At 43.7% G+C, this 20,623-nt stretch overlaps 1 protein-coding gene across 2 annotated transcripts in view; it reads right to left on the minus strand.

Moving 5' to 3' along the window:
• Positions 1-564: 564 nt before the first annotated feature.
• Positions 565-20,623, minus strand: part of ENPP6 (ectonucleotide pyrophosphatase/phosphodiesterase 6) — a 48,535-nt gene continuing 28,476 nt past the window's right edge. For both annotated transcript variants that reach the window (XM_088446953.1, XM_088446954.1), the window contains 5 exons: positions 10,839-10,980; positions 6,875-7,054; positions 3,032-3,169; positions 2,820-2,943; positions 565-942 (listed from right to left, as the gene is read on the minus strand). In XM_088446953.1, the coding sequence (XP_088303079.1) occupies positions 737-942; positions 2,820-2,943; positions 3,032-3,169; positions 6,875-7,054; positions 10,839-10,980 (790 nt within the window). In that variant the 3' untranslated portion in view covers positions 565-736. The remainder of the gene's footprint in view (positions 943-2,819; positions 2,944-3,031; positions 3,170-6,874; positions 7,055-10,838; positions 10,981-20,623) is intronic.

Raw genomic sequence — 20,623 nt, forward strand, 5'->3', positions numbered from 1 at the left:
CATATTATGTTTAAAGCTATAATACAAGCTCGGTATTAATGTTTTAAGTAGCATTACAACAGCGTCAGCATACTGGCGCTAGCATTGTACTGTTAATATAGGCAGTGTTGACACACTGACCATTGAATTGTAGTAGGTTTCCCCTTAATACAACGGAATGGTTTCCCTCCAAAGCTCCTATTTATCATTATTATTTTTTACTAAAATAATGTGAAAACATGTGTTTTCACATTATATTAGTATCATTTACTGTAAGGGGGTTGGGTGAGGGATGAGAGAGCCGGCAGCACTGAAAAGTGTGCAAAGAGGATTCTCAGGGACTGAGCTTCCTCATAAGATCTGTCCCTCCATGTGACATTTGATACGTCCTTGTGATGTATTCAGATATTGCATAACCATATTGGGTGAATTTATCACATCCCTGCCCCTAAGACAGAAATGGAGGATGAATTCTTGGATGTATACTTAATTGATAATAGAAATTTTAAATGTATGGTAAGTGCTGAACTTCTCATGTAATAACCCAAAGACAATAACTACAACCTGGAGCTTTATTTTAATTTTATGGCAATATCTTTATTATTTTATATGTATGATTATTGTGAAACAAGATATGTTATATAATGAAACATTTTGATAAAAATATATTTTCATTTTCTGTTAAATAAAATATTTTATATATAGGGTAAAAACTCTTTGAAAGTTCCTTATTATTAATCCTAGAAAAAATAAATAGCTAAACTGATAATGCTACAAATATGGACAGAAGTGATATAAGTGAATAACTGCCCAGGACAACCAGCTGTGCTCTGCTTCTCAACATGCATTCCACCCTGGACCATGATCCATTGTTGGGCTGTGGTTCCACGCCTAGAACTTTGCACATTATGTTGTAGACGTCGATTGACCTGATTGGAGCCGCTCTGTAGTTCACTTTAAAATCTATAGCAGGAAAAAAGTTATTTGAAATGTTACTAATGTTTTCGGAACTAAGGAGCATCATTTTGCAATGTACAGTAAGTGTACAGTATCTGGGCATAAGTACATCTGACACGAGCCACGCACATATGCAACTGGTATTTGCATGCATATGTCATATGCATCCAATGCTAAAAACAGTGAAATATAAAGTTGTGTCCACATACATTGTAATATGCATGCAATGCATCCCGCCACTCATCGCATGCATGTCAGGGTTAATTCTGCCAGTATGCATAAAAAAACCACAAAGGACAGCTCCCTTGGTAAGAGCTGTCCTTTGCAAGTGAGGGACTATGACCCAAAAGTCCCACTGGTGTCCTTCTGTGCAGAAGGATGCAGAGGTGGTGGAAAAGATCCAAATGGATCCTTCCCAGGGGGTATCATCGCGAATAGAAGTCCATAGGCTTCTATTGGCCAACGCCATCTGAAGGTGGCATTGCCCACTGTATCCAAGCTTGGTGCATATGACAAATGCGGTCAAACCCCCGAAAATGCAATTTCTGACATTTGTGCATCCCGCCCACTGTATTATACATTGGTCGCTAGAGTTGACTATGTATTGAATACTATTTACTGTATGTTTTTCATTGGCTGGAGTTAGCCATTCCTATCTACAATCAATACAACTATGCACCAAAAACTTATGTAGCAGGTACACATTAGGGCTAAAGTAGTTAGCTCTTCACAGATGCCACAAAATGGATTTCACGAGTGACCAGAGAATGTCTAATGAGCTTCAGATCACTGTTCAGATCACGTTTATTTACTTTTTTAGTCATTTCCATTTATACACGTTGTTTTTGTTGTTACGTTATGGGTTGCTAAAACCTCCCACCATTAGCTTTGCCCTACGTTTCCTTTATGACACCCGGTACTGTATGTCTTATAAATCTCTTGAGCAGTGATGCATGTGGGTAGGTACTCTTCAGCACATAAAATAGGTGTGGTTGTGTGTCACAGGGGTGTGGCCATTCATCATGGTGGTGTGTTCGTACCACATGCCCCCATTTCCCGACACTCTGGGAGCATGCCCAGTCACTCACGGGGGCAGTCACGCTGTTGCTCTGTGTGGTGCAGCTAATGGCACCGGTGGTGATGTGGTAGGGGTACAAATTACTTAATGGTATGCCGTACCGGCTGTAGACCTTTCTTGCATCACTGCTTCTTGAATCAACTTATGGTACACTTTTGTGGGGATCCGGTCAAAAGTAACGGGGTAAGTAGTGGGGTTAGGGGAAGGGTTAGGGTTAGGCACTAGGGGAGGGTTAGGGATAAGCAATAAAGGTGGAGGGTTAGGTTTAAGGTGCAGGGAGGAGGAGGTAAGGTTTAGGTACTAGGGGGGAGGGTTAAGTTTAGGCACCGGGGAGGGAGGGGGAGGGGGAGGGAAAGGGGGAGGGTTAGAATACTGACCAACAAATGTCAGTATAACCCTATCAGGAAGACAGCATCGGGATTCTGACTGCCGGGATCCTGAGCATCCCATACCCATACCCTTTTTTTGAGGTATTTATTTTGTTCAAAGCACCAGGAAAGTATTTTGCAATGTTGTCTGACAATTTTTTTCTGCCACTTTTCCACAAGTGTCTATAGATAATCTAAACATTATGGTACAGCACCTCCCATATACTGTATACTGATAAATACATGTATGCAGAGCAGTAAATTGTATACGCAGAATGACCTGTATGGCGGTATGTTTTTCTCAACATAGAACAAGTTCATTTCCTGGAACAGAGGTGTTGATAAAAAAATAAAGTTTAGGTGACAAAATGTACTGTACATGGGCAAGTTATAAGGAGGATGGGGCATTGGGATAAGTTGTGTATATTAATATTTACCTGGACCAGATGCCAAAAAGAATCCTCTCATGTCCATCAGCTCATTGTCATAGCCATGCCATCCGTGCTGCCAACCTTTATTGGGCGTAGTACCACTGTTCCAGAATGGGAGTTTTTCTTTACTCTAGATAAAACTGTATGGATCACTGCTTTGTCACAACATAATATAATAAAAAGTAAAATACAGTAGATACAGTATGAGTCACTTCTACCTCCGCTATGAACCAGCCCAGTTCAGCGACCAGAGTTAAAGGAGGCACAAATTTTCCTTTCTTGTAATAAAAACGGTCTGGAATTCTGTCCTTTTCATAAGCATTCATGTGCGGCACATCTTTCAGCTGGTCATACACCTGCAACACACTACTGTCATTTTCAAGTATACCATGATATTGTGACATAACACAATAATGACGTTCCAATACCCAGTACTTTGTTATAGTGCCTCATGTGACAAACTATGATGTCATCTCATTTCCATGTCATCACTGGCACATATGCATTTCTCTCTCCCTATCTCTGCCTACTCCTGTGGCAGGAAAACAGAAATTCTGTGGCAGATTAACAATGGGGTGGACCATACATGCCTACCCTCCCGGTTTTCGCAGGAGGCTTTCGATTTTTGGGTAACCCCCTCCGCACCCCTGGAAGGATAGGCATTTCTCCCGCATTCTGCCCACTTCCTAATGAAGTGGGCAGAGTGAGGAGAATGTCCACGCCGATTGTGGGTCTCCGTGTAGGGGGTGGTGCCTAGTGATGCAATTCTACATGAATAACGTAATTTGGCCCCGCTCCCTATGTAAATTCTATCCAATCACGGCAATTTTACAGTGAGGGGGCAGGGCTTAATGACGCAAATCATCAGGCCCTGCCCCCGTTGCCAACCTCCTGCTTCTCTTATTCGGGCTTCTCCCGGGAAGAGATATTACAAGGTATGCAAGTATGGGGTGGATGGAGCTATAGCTCCAGGCCTCCACATAAAAATAGGCCAGCTGTTTTGTTTGTCACATAGTGGGCCATAAATGATACTACAATGGTATGTTTAGTTTTTTTCACAAAACTGCAATTTTTCTACTTTTATGTTTTTAGGGAGACAGTGGGGCTGATAGTGTAGGAGGGATACACACTCACCTGGCTCTGTACACATCCACACAGCACTGCTCACAGCTTTCACCCTTCTTAGTACTACAGGCCCTTGAAAATTTTCAGTCCCAGGCCCATGTGGTCTGTGTGTTTTACGGTGTACAAGCTGCCATCTTCTTTAAACCCTAACAAAATTATTTAGGTTACTCCTCCCTTCCCATCAGTCCCTATTTTGATGAGGCAGGAGAGTGTTCCTTTGAGAATGCAGGTGTGATTTGGTAAACCTGGGTGTGGCTTGGAAGGATCCAGCTGAGGCTAGGGCAGATCATGGTGAGAACTTATTACGCCAGATTTGGACTTGCACTTCCCTAAAATATTATGCATGGATATATTGTTGTTCTCTAGCCAAAATATAAATTGTCTTATTGAGATCCATACAGTTTTTGCTTTTTTTTTTACTAACATAGGTTGTGTCTTTCAGCCTGAAACGTAATAGCAGCAATATTTTAGAAAGCAAAACCCCCTCAGACTCCTAATTAGCAACAGATTCAGGGCCATATTCAATTTGGCTGCGAAAAGTTGGAATCGGCGATACATTATCACCGATGACATCATTTTCGCATGTTTCAATTATCCCGTATTCAATTACAAAGACTTTTCGCCGGTGTGAAAAGTATTTGTAAAAAAACGGGGATAACTTTTCACCAGCCTTTAGCTGGCAAAAAAAAAAAAAAAAAAAAAGTACAGAATTGGGGTTTAAAAAAAATAGCCTGCACCCATGGGAATACCCCCTAAAAATGAACTGTGTAAAAAAAAAAAAAGTTTAAAATAAAAATAGGGACACCCCAAAAAAGCTATTTAATTTTGGGTTTAAAAAAATAAATAAATAAATAAACGTGAAACACATTTATTTAAATAACAAAATTAATTTAGGGGTGGTTCACAAGTATGTGTCAGGTGTTTAAAGGAATGCGGGTGGTAGCGGCAGGTGCATTTTTGCAGAATTTAAAAAAATAACTTTGGGGACTTAAAAATATGCTTACCCCCATTTTCATACTCCCCAAATTTTTTGGGGAAAAATAACTAGTTCTAAGTGCTATTCTTCACCACTTCTTCATAGCCGCAAATATGCACCTGTCGCGGCTATTGCAAACCACGACTTCCTTCAGCAGGCAAAAATGGGGGTACCCATAGTGATCCCCCATGTCTGGACATCCTAAGGGGGGTCCCAGGCACATTTCCCCAAAGTTCCCTTTTTTTTTTTTTTGTAGATCCAATTTTGCCAGGTCCCGTTTTTTGCTCCTTTTAAATTGAATACGAGGATAAGCGGGCACGCGCCCGATACTTTATCCTAACCTTTATCTAACCTCCGATGTGGAGCAAAAAGTCCAGCACGGACTTTTCGCTCCCATATTGAATATGGCCCTCAGCCTTGTTGTTATAAAAAATATGAAGTAGTAATTGACCACGTACTTTTACACTGGTGTGTAGAAGGGAATTCCAAGCTTGCACCTTTATTTTAGGTTGGATTGATTTGATTCTGTATATAAAGTTTACATTTATTATTCCTGTTATCAGGTCACTTGTGTCTGTGTGTTCCCATGTTTGAACTATACATTTGCAGGGATGGGCACTGCTCACATGTTGAGCAGCAGTTAATCATTGAGACCTGCTCAGACGTCACAAATGTGTGAGAAGCACGTGGAAAGGGCATGCTTGCCAGATGAAACCTTTGAAGGGACTTTGGGGTATAAATGGCAGTTTTTCATTTTCAGCATTTTTTTGGGTGGGACTGTATCCCGCTAATTTACTAAAGGACCAAACCAAAGCAATCCCGCAGAGAATTTATACTTTGGTACAGAAGTAAATTGCGATGGTTTGGGCCTTTAGTAAATTAGCAGGATGCAGCCCAACCAAAAAAAACAAAACCTTCTGAATGACCATTATAGTACATTGAAGCACCGTCAATGTTTTTCCCGTTAGAAGTATAGAAATCCCAGATTTACTAAGCGGCTGGTTTGGAACCAGGCAGACACAAACCCATAAAAAAGGAGGTAGTTGTGACAGATAAGAAAAGGATGCTGTTTGAGGTATCTGGTCACTCAGAAGGAGAGGAAAATATTGAATAAGAAGACAGATAACACTGACAATTCTTTTATTGGGAAATACTACTTTGTTAACATATTAGGTGTAAAAAAAATTTTTGTATTTTATTAAGAGAGCATCATTGATTATATTAAAGGGATAATATTTTTTAATTGTTAATTGAGGTTTAAAAATGTTTTCATGATGGAAGAAACATTTATTATTTTATGGATATATAAATGGTGCCCACATCAAAAAATTTTAAACGTTGCCTTGTAATAAAACATGCACGATATGAACTATAAACGATATCGATCGTTCATATCGTGCATTTTATCGGTGCCGCCAACCCAGCAATGACCTGCGATGCGCAGGCACGTATGGATGATAAAGATATCGTCCATCGACCGTACATGCAGGCCAACCTGGTCGATATCGACCAGGTTACTATAGGGACCCGCGATCATTGATCGTGGGTCGCTAGCTGTCATTTGGTGGGTTGGTGGTGTGCTGGATGATCGATATCGATCATCCAGCACACCGGGAAGGTGCAGGGAGATCATTCAGTGATATCATTATCGCTGACGATCGCCCCGTGTGTATGCACCATGAGATAGATAAGGATATAAGAATTAGGAACAAGCACTCTGCTTGCATTACTACCTAGCATTACTAATTACTTTACAGAGGTAAAGGTAAAGTAGTACAACAGGAATATTAACAGCAATCTAACAATATGTTAGACAAACCTAAATATAATAACAGGATTAGTGTCTGTATGTAATCTATCCAAAGTACTCATATTTCTCAAATACTCTGATCTTTAGGTCTTCCCTGTTTATTCATCAACAAATATAAGGAAAATGAACCTGTAGGCCAGTAACACTTACCTTGGAGAACTTGCCCTCCACAGGCCACAGACTAACCACAGGACCTCGGTCTTTCATTTGTAAAATGTCATCAAAATCAATATAGTTTCTGAGCTCTATCACTTTCTCCATCCAGAATAATTCTGTCATCCCATGGTCCGAGAAAAGAATTACATTTAAATTGTCCTTAAGACCACTTTCCTAAAAATAAGCAATTAAAAAATAATGTTTTTAAATGTTAATAGTGTAAATAAACAAATACACAGAACAAACAATATCTATTTTCTTTACAAGATATAATTATATTTGTCCTCAGTTTAATGCTGCTTAAGAAAATGTTTAATAAAATTGCATATTTTTGACAATGGGCAAAAATGTTTTGCCATTGTGTAAGACTCATTTATAAAACACATAGGGATGTACTAAGCATCACATCCACGATGCCATACATACTTTCGCCCATTATCGAGTACATACCGGCAATAATATTGCCGATTTGTACCTAGAAAATTGCAAAGGACAGCTCTCTCGGTAAGGGCTGTCTTTTGTGGTAGAGGGACTTCTGGGTCTATTACACAAGAGTCCCTCTGGCGTCCTTCTGCACATGCACAGAAGGACGCAAGCACCACGGGGGGAGCTGGGAGAGATACGATTGGGTCCCTCTCAAAGGGCATCCCGAAAAAGAAGTCCATAGGCTTCTATTGGGTTATGCCATCAGGACGAAGGGCTTAGAAGAACATGAAAAATGCGGTGAAACCCCCGAAAACTGAATTTTCGGGGATTTTATTGCATTTCTGCCCTTAGTACATCCGCCACAGTGAATGCAGGCGGCAATAATTTATCTGTGCAAATGCACCTTCAGATGAACTTGGGAGACAGAGGTGCAAGTGGCCATTGCTTGTCACTGTTCCATAAAAGGGGTATGACCTCAGCTTTATGAGACCGCATGAACATTTGCATATAGTAAAGTAAAATAGTAAACATGTGAAAGTCCACACTGACACCATTTTTGCAATAGTCCTTTCCTTGGTTTCAACTTTCCATTTTTGCTCTTAGATTACTACTCAGCTTACAGTATGTATTTAGAGATAGGGGTTCTGTCTTTATTGTTTTTGCCACATTAATATATGTATACATTTTTATTGCATTGGCTGAACTGCACCTGTGAGTGTAGACTACATCTGTAGGCGGAATGTAGTCCGAATGTTGACATTCACATAATCACAATGTCAACAGTTATGATGTAGACATTGTTAAAATTTAAACATTGAACATGTCGGCAAGTGCAGAATGTTGGCATCTGCAGAATGTAGACATTCTGCACGGACCAGAAGGAGAGGGTTAGGCTACGGGAGGGGAGGGTTAGGCAAAAGGGGGAAGGTTAGGGTTAGAGCAGGGGGAGGGGATAGGACTAGCCATATACTGAACGCTCGAAGTCATCATCACCTGAACACCGGACCCAGAAGTCACCTCTGGTAGTGCCATACCATGTAGGTCACCACTAGACCACCAGGAACGTTTTGTCGAACATTCTAATCATGTTGACATTTAATCAGAGTCGACATTATGAATGTCGACAGGTCAATGGCGACATGCCAAGCATGTTGACATTCTCATGTCAACATGATTGATGTCGACAAAATATAGCACGCCCCTGTAATAATTTAATTTATATGGTGCTCTTTCTCCAATAGGACTTAAGGTACTTATAAGCTACAAAGGCTATCACTGAAGGATTAGGATGAGGCCATACAACAAAACATGGACCACAAGGGGTCAATTCAATTAGCTCCGAGTCAGCTCACATCACGAGTAAGAGCAGCACTATGCCACACAGACAGTAGCTCTGAACTCGCAGACTTTTTTCTATTAAAAACTGTGAGTCCAGTGAGAGGTGGAGGCAAGCTGATGTGCGGTTGCCGGCGTTCCCATGCCGTAACAATGGCAGTTAGCCTGCTCACTCCTAATTGAATTGACCTCGAAATGTGTAAGGGAAGTGTATCTCACAAGGAGCAGTAGTCAAATTCTGTTTTAGGTTCCAAAATTTTTTTACAATGCAAGGAATATTGCTGGGCAGTTCCAAAGCAGCTTTTCCACTGTGATGTCAGAGCTTACTGCATTGCCAGACATTGTTGTTCTGGGCACAGATTTCCACTTGTATAGTGTCTTTTGTGAAATAGCTGTTGTGATCAGGAATCTAGAAGTAATTAACACACATACAGTTTTACAAACACAACGGCAGTTATTTATCATGCATAGTATACTAATCACCATGCAATGCTTTTGCACACACCACACAATTAGGTACATGTCCTGAACAGCAGTGACATTGGCTATCTCCATATTCGCTTTGTATTCCAAAATACAAGCTGGGGTGTTCCAGCCATGAGAGTAGCTCCTCTAAGGCCCAGTAGAGGGAGCCATTGTACACTGCAATGCTACAGACTAATTTTTGTGCTCCAGCTTTGATAATGTGTTCTAAATGGGTTACAAACAAATGATTAGGTGGTCTAATTACATACTTACCGACATTTGGCCAGCTCCATCCCGGGGGACTTGTCTACTCTTGCGAGGTCCCGGGAGCGGCACCCGATTTTCGGGAGGCTCCCGGCAGTCCCGGGAAGATTATCTATCACAGCAATGGAAAATCTTCCGTTACCTTAATCGACCAATATAATTCACTGGGGCAGTGGAGTAATGCTCAGCTCCCTGTCAGTACTAGCTGGCAGGGATAAGAGGTCCTGGGTACTTTTCCTCTATGCAACCTCTACAAACGCCATCCCCAGATGGTGATCACACCAAGAGGATTGCGGCAGTGTAGTAATAATAGTAATTATTATATATATATATATATATATATATATATATATATATACACATACACACACATCCATACATACATACACACACACACACGCATACACACTCTCTCGTATGTTGCAGATAAATATTATAGACTAAAAATAAATACTTTTTAGTTAGCTAAGGTTTTGTGTAAGAAAATTACAATTGTGGTCATTTCTATGGACAAATTTTCAGACTTAAAATTGGGCCTAAATTTCAGGGGGATACGTTACCAGTCTCCGATCACACAGCAGGGTTACATTACCTACTATGGAATGTACTTGCAGTTAGTTACAGTCTGGAAACAATTAACAGACAGACATACTTAAATGTTCAAATATGTTAAAGAGTACTGGTCTTCACTGTGATTAGTATGTCTTAGGATGATGGATCTACCCTCCAGAAATGTATCTCCCATTCCTCACTATTCTCTTAGGTTATCCATATTGACCCAGTAAGCCCATCACAAAGGGATTTACTGTACCTTCCCTGCTGCACAACACAGCTCCCAGGGCTCTGCAGCAATAAAGAGAGTGAGGGTGCAGATACACAGCACAGGATGCCAGTGAGGCTAATAAGCTCTTGAACAAAATAACTACAGCTTGGCTCAGCAATGATCAATAGATACTGTACTTGTAATGAATGGTGTAATAGGCAATTGCTCTACCTTTGCAGAGAATTGCTCTGCAGTTATTCTGGGACATACTGTAGGACAATGTATAATGTACTCTATACAGCGATAGGTGATAGGAAGGAAAAAACAGGTACTCCATGATATGTCAGGACATGCTGAACAACTGTATCAGTTTCCAATCTGGCCACATACACCCACACGGCCTATTTAGTCAGAACCAATTGCTGGGAAGGACGATTAAATACTTTGCAAACACAAAATATTGTCTGTCTCTCCTTGACAGATAGAAGATTCTCTGCCTAGTTTAATAATAAATCCCTGCTCTATATGTCACTATACAGACATTTCATGCCCATACAGCAATATTTAGTTAGGATGTGACCCCAGACATAGCAGTGCAGGATGTACAAGGTGTTAGGTGTCCGTCCTTGGTGAAACCATTACAGTTGTCGTGTTCCACCAGCAACAACAAGACACTTTCTGATCACATTTGCCACAAAGGATTACTCGGATTTGTTGATCCAGCTTTTGTAGAACTTGATCCACTGCCTTAGTGGCATCTTTTCGCTGTCCAGACCAGGGTCCATAGTGGTGACCTTCTATATCAATACGTTCGTAATAGACAGCAGCCATGTCAGTGTTCCCATTCCTAGAAACATAGTGAATAAATAGATAAATGATTAAATGCATGCATGAATATATTTGGATTTATCAAATATATTTGAACTGAATGAAGAATTGTACTCATCAATATGCACGCACCGGAGGAAACTGGGTCAGTAAATACAATGGCAAATCATACGGATATATGTATACTAAAGTAGGTCTCATCAGTTTGAAATGAATATAGAGAACAGTCGATAAACGAAATGACTGTATAGGAGTGGAGAGGGTTAAACTTCCTAGGCTGGGGGCAGACCAGTGTGGGGAATCATGTGATAATTAGGGCCTATGGGTTCTTAGGATTGTAGGTTTTAGCAGGGATATTAGAGTTTGTTGGAGGCGGAGTCAGCCTCTTTTGTTCCTGTCTTCAGAGTTAGTAAGTGTTATTACTGAGCTCTGTGTTGCTGGGCAGTTTATATCAGAGTCCTACTTCTGTAACCTCCCCCCATTTGCCTGTGTTTCTTTCTTTCTTTAATTCCACTTCCTATCTCTATTGTGTTAAAAGAATATCCTGTGCTCCCTATTTTTGTGACCCTGATTTCTTTGCCCCACAATTACAACCCCCCCCATTTGTGTCATGCCCCGCCCCAGGCACGCAGTGCGGACCCCTGCCCGGTACCGGGTACCGGAGGCTAATGCTGGTGCCATAGTGGGAGCTCTTGATCGGCAGGATGGTACTGAGGTGGCCAGTGGGGAGTCCCCGGCGCCACAGCGGTGGCAAAGCTTAGGCGTGGCTGCACTGTGCAGCCGCGAGCGGGGGTCAGGTGCGGTGGCTCAGAGCCTGATAAGACCCTGCGAGTGGGCAGAGCCGCCGCAATGAGGCCGGTGACTGCTCGCCCGCAGAGGTTAGGCGCAGCGGCTCTGAGCAGCAGTTAGTGAGCCCGCGGGCGGGCAGAGCCGCCGCAGGGAGGTAGGTCAGCGGATGCTCGCCCCCCGCGGGTGCAGAGCCTACAGGGGTGCGCACGCTCCTTTAGAGGAGGTGTAGGGAGTAGGGCTAGTGCCCGGATGGGCAGCGGGGATCATCCCCGCAGTTCAGGTAGTGAGGGAGGTGAGAGACCTGGCCCTGTCAGTAGTGTAAGGGCTAGGTCAGGCAGGGAGGCTGGTGGCCATTACAGGGCAGTAGGAGCAGGCGTAGAAGGGGAGGGGCTAGGAGACAATATGGAGGATGATTGGCAGGCTGTGCACAGCTCTGATGGCAGCAGCCTGTCAGGTCCTGTTGTACAGCCAGAATCCACTGCTGCTGGTCAGCGCTCAGCGTGTAGGGGCGGGAGAAGCATTCCTGCGGTTGCAGTTTCCGGCTCGGTGGATATGCAGTCCAGTAGTGGGCTTCCTAGTCAGGCTTTTGACCCTGCAGCGTTTGCGGCCATGATGTTATCTATGGCATCTGCATTTGCTCCCATGGTGGCGGCATTGGGTCCTAACTATGCAGCTAGTGTGGGAGTAGATCAAGGGCAGCGTTCCATTCCTGCTAATCTAGGGCCTGCTGTAAATCAGTTCATGCAGGCTTGTAGAGCTATGGCTGCTGCTGCGGCTTAGTTGGCAGCTGGTCCGGAGATGTCTGTGGTGCCTACTGCTGTTTCTTCTCTTGCCGTGTTGGCTGAGTCCGGGGTTTCGGCCCTGGGGCCAGCTTTACTGTCTTTTTCAGATGCTGTTGATGGCGGGACTATGGAGCAGGATTACAGCGTCGAGGAGGTGTCATCATCGGCAGCTTCCGGGGGTGACAAGGCTGGGTCGTCAGGTGTGACCTCAGAGGTTTTTGATGATGATATTTCTGATTCTGCCTCCTCTTTCTCCTCTGTTTCGGACTTGTCATCGTCTTCTTCCTCCTTGGCTTCTTCAGCCAGCAGCGCGATGAAGGCGCGGATGAGGGCTGCTAGATATGCACGACGAGAGGCGGCAAGGCGCGATAAGAGGGCAAAACGATGGCGTAAGGGGAATAGTTTGCGTAAGTCCAGGTAGCGCCAGTGTCAGCCAGGTGTGGTGTATTGCGGCAATACAGCGGTTTTGCGGGGTTTGCGTGCTTATTGCAAGAAGAAAATTAGGAAGGGCGATTACGTGGACATGTTTATCTTAACTGAGCAAGCCAAAAAGATTTTAAAGCAGCTAAGCTTAAAGGCGGTGTGGGGGTGGAATATTTTCGCTCTTATGATAACTGGCTGGCTGGGTTTTTGCGTATTCGCGGCATGCTACCTGAAAGATCGCCCAGGGGAGCACCTGAACGTAATACGGTATATCCACCTGATTCACGGGATGCAGCGTAAATCCAGGGGCAACGCCTGGAGGACCTTTGATGGGGAGTTTAAGCGCAAGCAGGACGGATCAAAAAACTTAGATTTCGGGTGCAAGGATGTGGAAGTGTGGCTTGACGTCACAGAACCACCTAAAGGTGGAGCGGAGGAGTCTCGGGCAGGCGGGGATACTAATAAGGGGGGGTCTGGTGCGTGGCACCCAAATTCTGATCCCTTCCCTGGGCGCCGGCAGACGGGCCCCGGGCGGCTTTCCGGGCAGACGCTTGTTAAGGGTAAATATTTTGCTTTTAATAATGCCACCTGTCCCCGGGGCCAACGGTGTCGTTTTCGACACCTTTGCTTGCATTGTAATGGATTGCACCCCGCCTCTAATTGCTTCCGGTTGTCGGCCCAACAGTGATCCAAGTCGGGAGGAGGAGCTATTCCCAAAGCCGGAGGTAGCGCAGGCGCTAAATAGGGCCCCAACACCTATCCGTTTGGATGCTATGTCCAGGTGGCTAGGGTGGTACCCTAATAGACAGGACGCTGAATTTCGTTTTTCGGGTTCGAGTTGGGTTTTAGTTTACCCGTTATAGGCAAAGTTTGAGTCTGTTCCCCTAGGAATTTACAATCTGCTCGAGTTTTTCCTGAAGTCCTTCAGGCAAAGATCGAGAAAGAAGTTCAGTTAGGACGGATGGCGGGTCCCTTTGCACATCCTCCAGTGGGGAACCTGATTCTTTCCCCGGTGGGGGTGTTGCCCAAGAATACTCCAGGAAAATTTCGGCTGATCCGGCATCTGTGTTATCCATCGGGGTCCTCAGTTAATGATGCTATACCTCCTGAACACTGTTCAGTGAGGTATCAGTCTTTTGATGATGCTTTCAGTATCGTTAGGGCATATGGATGTGGGGCCCTCATGGCTGAGATGGATGTTGAATCAGCCTTTTCGTTTGCTCCCTTTGCGACCTGAATCGTTTAGGTTCAGGGTTTTCGCATTGGGGGGGAATACTTCATAGTAAGTGCTTGCCTATGGGGTGTTCGATTTCCTGCGCATTTTTTGAAAGTTTAGCACCTTCCTTCATTGGTGCATGGATTTTTCTTGTGGGGATCATGGGATAGCGATGACTTCCTCTGCGTGGGCCCCGCTGGTTCAGAGCGTTGTAACGAGCTACTTGGTTCCATGAGAGCGCTGTTTTTTCTTTTTTCTTGTACCAATGGCAGATGAGAAGACAGAGGGTCCCCTCTCGTGTTTGTTGTTTTTTAGGTATCAGGATTGATACCTTGTCCGGCTCCTGTCGTCTTCCGCGATGATAAAGTTGACAATTTGCGAAAATCCATTTCAGAGAGTTTGGTTGCGCGTAAAATTTGTCCCAATCGCTTTTGGGTTGAATGAACTTTGCCTGTAGAGTTATACCAATGGGTATAGCATTTTGCCGAAAGCTAGAGAGGGCCACAGCGGGGGTTTCCAGACCGCACCATTTGATCGGTTTATCATCAAAAATAAAAAGAGACCTGAAAGTTTGGGTTTCCTTTCTGGCGGATTTTAATGGGGTCAGGGTCTGGTATCCCCTCTTGTGGACAATGTGGATTTGTAGCTGTTTACTGATGCAGCAGGATCTTCGAGGTTCGGTTGCTACCTGAAGGGATCCTGGTGCATCGCAACTTGGCCGGAGGAGTGGGTTCGTACAGGTTTGACAAGGGATATGTTGCTCTTAGAGTTGTTCCCAATAATGGTGGCCTTGGAGGTCTGGTGCGAGCGCATCTGCAATCGCAGCATTTTGTTCAGATGTGACAATCTGGGCGTGGTGCATGCGATAAATGGTCAGAGAGCAAAGTTTTTGTGGGTTTCGCGTGTGAGAGTGGGAAGTTTTTTCCGTGGACAAGGCCTCGGTGGTAAGGGTCAGCATCAGTTGATGCTTTCTTTTATTTGGCAGCTGTACATATCTGGCAGGTCAAGAGCAGTAGTCTCACGATATCTGGCAGGTATTTCGTTTTCTCCAAATTGAAGGGAATCCCTGACCTTACAAGGAGTTTTGTCATCACAAAGGCCTTGAAAGGATGGGCGCACGCTGAGCCAGTTACCCCCGATAAAAGACGGCCCATAGACATTTCCTTGTCACCGTCCATCCTAGGAGCAGTTGCGGACGTGGCGGTTCCGGTTTCGAAACGCTTTTGTTTGAGTTAGCTTTCTCCATGGCTTTTCATGGTGCTTTCCGGGTGTCAGAATTAGTTGCTCCCTCCAAATGGAGGGATTCAACTATGCTTCGTTCGGATATGAAGGTGAGTGAGAGGTCCTTGCTGTGCAGATTGCGTCGTTCTAAGACTGATCAGCTAGGCAGGGGTTGCTGGATAACATTGGTCCCCTCGGCGGATGGTCAAATTTGTCCGGTCGGCTTGGCCACTCATTATGCATCGGTTAGACCTTCAGCGGAGGGCTCATGGCTGATGCATTGCGATGGGCTTCCACTGACAGAATTTCAGTTTAGCTGGATGCTGCGGCGATGTCTTTGCAGCGTGGGCCTCTCACCAGGGGAATTCGGCACGCAGTCATTTCGAATCGGTGCTGCCGCTTCCGCCGCCACTGCGGGATCAGATTCAGGCTTTGGGCAGGTGGAAATCAGCCAGTGATAAGTGTTACATTCGGCCAAATCGTTGAGGTTTAATGTCGGGCATGCATGTTAATTATGGTTTGTTATGTGTTTACTAAATGTCATTGGTCCTGGTCTTGTCTGTTCTTCCCTTGTCTTTCCTACTCGGGGATTAGCTACTCACCATTGATTTCAGTGGGAGTCTGGAGAGTTTTGACGATTTTTTTACCTGATCTGACAGACTTAATTCGGCTATTTGATTCACTATGATAATTATATGTCCCTCAGCAGGTTTTACGTTTTCTCTCCGGTCGAGTTCATTTGTGTTATCCCTAACCCCTCCCCCCCCTGCCATTTTATTGTTTTAACTTATCCTCTTGTGTCTTCATGTCGCTTCAGATTGGCACAGAAGCTTGTTGATCTTTAAAGATTCAGAACAAAATTTTTCTTTTTGGCAGATCCTCACTAATATGTTCCCCGTTAGATATACATTATTAAATATGCTAAGATTTTTACAATAACTTTAATCTTTTCATTGTTTTTCCCTCATTTATAGGAATGGCTAGTGATGATTGTACTGTATGGATAGTTGGCCATTCATTTGTTTTTGGGCAACTCAGTTCATGACCGCGCAGGAGGCGCCATTGTTTCCGGGATCTAGTGGAGTTAGATGGCTAGGGATCAGAGGTATGTTGAGGGAGAGCCTTAAGCCTACACTCTTGCAGCAGCTTTAGCGGTATGGCTTGCCAAGAGTCTTGGTGATACATCTAGGCGGGAATGTTCAGGGCAAGGGACATCTCTGGAGTTAAGGCATGCGGTGGTGGATGCGGTGGTGGATGATTTGGGTCAGATTATGATGGCTTGGCCATCTTGCAAAATAGTCTGGGCTTTCATGGTCCCTAGATTGTTGGCGTGGTGTGGTTAACGGCAGAGCCATTGATAAAGCTCGGAAAAAAAGTGAACTTGGCTGTTTCAAAATATGTGTTGAGAAATGGCGGGGCGGTGGTCAGACATACTAGGATTAAATTTAGGTATACTTACCTTTTACGGTCTCACGGGGTACACTTAGCTAAGGAAGGTTTGGTTCTTTTTCTTGAGGATCTGTTTGAGGTTGTGGTTTCTGTGCATTAGTTCTATGGTGGCGGTGCAAGGTTTCTGTTAGCAGAACCTTGCTTTTGGCGGGAAAGAACGGCAGGTTACCTATTAGCACTGTGAATATTGGTTTACTTTTTGTTTCGCTCACCTTCGTTGACTGTTAAAGTCTGCTGGACCACCCCGCCGGGGGCAGCATCATCACCTTTCCGGGTGGGTAGTCAAGGTAGAAGGCTTGAGCGTATTGTGTTGTGGTTAGAGTGTTTATAGTGTTAGGTTTGGGCTGTTGATAGCCGTTCTTTCTTTGCCACCATATTTCAATTAATTTAATTAATTTTAGTAATTAATTCATTATCTGTTAATTAAATAAAATAGCTAACAATTCTGCCAAATACAAGTCTCTGTGTCTTTATTTCAATTGAGTATGTTTTATTGTCAATGATTCACGCACTGGTCAATCCTCAGACGATGGGAGGTTTAGATAAACGAAATGACTGTATAGGAGTGGAGAGGGTTAAACTTCCTAGGCTGGGGGCAGACCAGTGTGGGGAATCATGTGATAATTAGGGCCTATGGGTTCTTAGGATTGTAGGTTTTAGCAGGGATATTAGAGTTTGTTGGAGGCGGAGTCAGCCTCTTTTGTTCCTGTCTTCCCACCCTCCCTCCCTAAATTTTATGTTATGTGCTCTCTTTGATTTGGGTTTGGTGATTTCTTCGTTGGCTATTTTAGGCAGGAAAGAACGGCAGGTTACCTATTAGCACTGTGAATATTGGTTTACTTTTTGTTTCGCTCACCTTCGTTGACTGTTAAAGTCTGCTGGACCACCCCGCCGGGGGCAGCATCATCACCTTTCCGGGTGGGTAGTCAAGGTAGAAGGCTTGAGCGTATTGTGTTGTGGTTAGAGTGTTTATAGTGTTAGGTTTGGGCTGTTGATAGCCGTTCTTTCTTTGCCACCATATTTCAATTAATTTAATTAATTTTAGTAATTAATTCATTATCTGTTAATTAAATAAAATAGCTAACAATTCTGCCAAATACAAGTCTCTGTGTCTTTATTTCAATTGAGTATGTTTTATTGTCAATGATTCACGCACTGGTCAATCCTCAGACGATGGGAGGTTTAACGTGAACCAATGTTTGCTGAGGCCATGAAACCCATCCCTTGCTTCCATCTACATTCCAGATAACATAAATAGTTATTGGAACCTGACCTCACTATCAGGAGTCTGTATCATGAGAAAAAAATAAAAACATTGGGAGTTAGAGATTTCTGATGGAAAAAAGGAAATGGTGCTATGAAAACTGCGACGCATAGGAGCGTCTATGCGTCTACCAAGAAAACATGCTGCATTTCCTGCAAAGTGCTCTCATGGGCAGGTGGCAGTTTATATACTTTTCTATCAAATATACTAGAATGCCAAGCATAAAGATACACAATGCAATGAAAGGTTAGGGGCTGAAGGGATGTTGTTATTTGTTACATAATACATTGATTGTGTATAATTAAAGCATTTTAATTTATTTAAAATAAATACACACATCTCTAAAAGGTTCCAAAGTTGATTAGTGCATTTCCAAACATGGGGCCTAAGTCATACTTGTCTAATGCCTACATTTGAAAAAGTATTTCAGGTTGATGGTAAAAGCAACAACTATGAGTACGGTGGTAAAGTGGGCGTGTACTGCTACATCTGAGGGGCGTGTCATAAACCTGACTTACATCCAAATGTAAATGAGCCCCAAAGCAGTTAGTAAGATTTATTTGATGATGAAAACACTGATAATTTTTAGGGCTTGCTCATGTATTGTGCTTTATAAGGGGTTTCATATAAGCAGCCAAGAGAAACCTTACATGAAAATGCATGCAGCCATAGGAATCACTGTGCCTTATATTAACCATTGCAGGGAAATGACACGGATTATACTGTTTGCATGTATATAGCTCTGATTTCTTCTTTTTTTTCCCCAAGTATATAACATCTTCATAATGGGGGTAAGGTGCAATCAGGGAGATTACTAGGGGCACATTTACTAAAGGGAGAGTTTATAGAAGTGAGTTTTAGAAAAGATGTTGCCCATAGCAACCAAATAGATTCTAGCTATTATCTTCTAGAAGGTGCTAGTATATAGTAGAATCTGATTGGTTGCTATGGGCAACATCTCTTCTAAAACCCACTTCTAAAAACTCTCACTTTAGTAAATTTACCCCCTAGACTCTTCAGGGAGTAGGGAGATTACTACTATTTCAGGGAGTCTCCTTGACAACCAGGGAGAGTTGACAAGTATAGCCTAATTCAGAGATGTACATAAACCCAATGTTTACGCGCATCTTCAATGTGATATAAAGCTACGTATGTGCAGAAGCCACACTGTGCAATTGTAGATCTAGGGCTGCGATGTCGCTTGCAGTGCCTCAAATGCTGCAGTATGATTGACATGCTACTGGTGTTAGGGGGTAGCAACACATTCTTAAATGGGGGCTTGTCTGCCCCATTTTCCTGGGTGTGTTGAAGCCAGTGGCTATGCCCTTGAATGCAGCTTCACCTGTCCCGGCAGCATGATTTCCCTGAGGGTTACTCCGATGTACGATGGTCACAGTGTTGATCCAATGCTGCATCGGATAAGAGAAGCCGGCAGTGGGCGTCTTTTTACTTAAGATGCCTCCTGCTGCTTTTGCCTATATTAGCACAGCTATTCGTACAAAGGCGCAGTGGCTGTGCTAGTGAGTCCATCTCTGAATCAGGCCCCAGAACTTTAGCATAGAGATCAAAGAACAGTCAAAGCAAATCCAGCAAAAAGTCATTAAGAGGAAAGATTTTAGAAGATTTCAAAAACATTATACATCCCTATGAGCATTCTCATGTCTATCATAAAGATTGGCGACAATATGGCACCATTGTGAATTCCACTAGAATACACTGTTACCCAAGATTAAGCAAGAAAAGGAAACTACCAGCACAAAGCCTGCTTTGCGCTGGTTAGAGGTAAGGAGGCCACACAGAGACTGAATACAGGCCCCCTCCTCTTTTAAGCCTTTCTTGCAGGGTAAGGGTAGCAAAACCCTATGGAGAACCTTTTTTGCTTCATGGTCATGGTCATGAAAACGAGTCAAAATAGAAGGGAAAATTAAAGGAATGAGATAAAGACAAAGCTGCCTGCAGTCTGTAACAGCAAGGCCAGTGCAAGGCTTCTCACAGTATGTAGTCAGGAAGCCGACGGTCGAAATGCCGACCGTCGGCTTCCCGACTGTCAAATTCTGACACCTATCATTATCCCTACGCCGGGAGCCCGATGCCCGGCAAACCGAATGACGGTAAGCAAGACGGCGGGCACAGACAGCCACGGGAGTTAGGTTAGGGGCTCCCAGAAGGGTTTAGGCCAGGATAGGGGAAGGGGGGTTAAGGTTAGGCACCCCAGGGGGGAGGTTAGGGTCAGGCACCCCCCTGGGAGGGTTAGGTTTAGGCACTTACAGGGGGGAGGTTAGGGTTAGGCACCCCTAAAGGAGGGTTAGGGTCAGCTAATTTACTTACCCTGTCGGGATCTTCACTTCTGGTCTTCCGGCGTTGGGATTTAAACCTAAGTCCGGTGGTAAATCATACTGATTCCCTTCTCGCCACCCTATGCAAAACTTCTGCCTACTGCACCCCCTCCAACTTGGAATTTTCACAGTCGCCATAGAGATACACATCCTCCAAAAAATATATGTAAAAAAATATGCGC

The sequence above is a fragment of the Taudactylus pleione genome, unplaced genomic scaffold (genome assembly GCF_031769625.1).
Source record: "Taudactylus pleione unplaced genomic scaffold, aTauple2 ptg000408l, whole genome shotgun sequence".
Classification (NCBI taxonomy): Eukaryota; Metazoa; Chordata; class Amphibia; order Anura; family Myobatrachidae; genus Taudactylus; species Taudactylus pleione.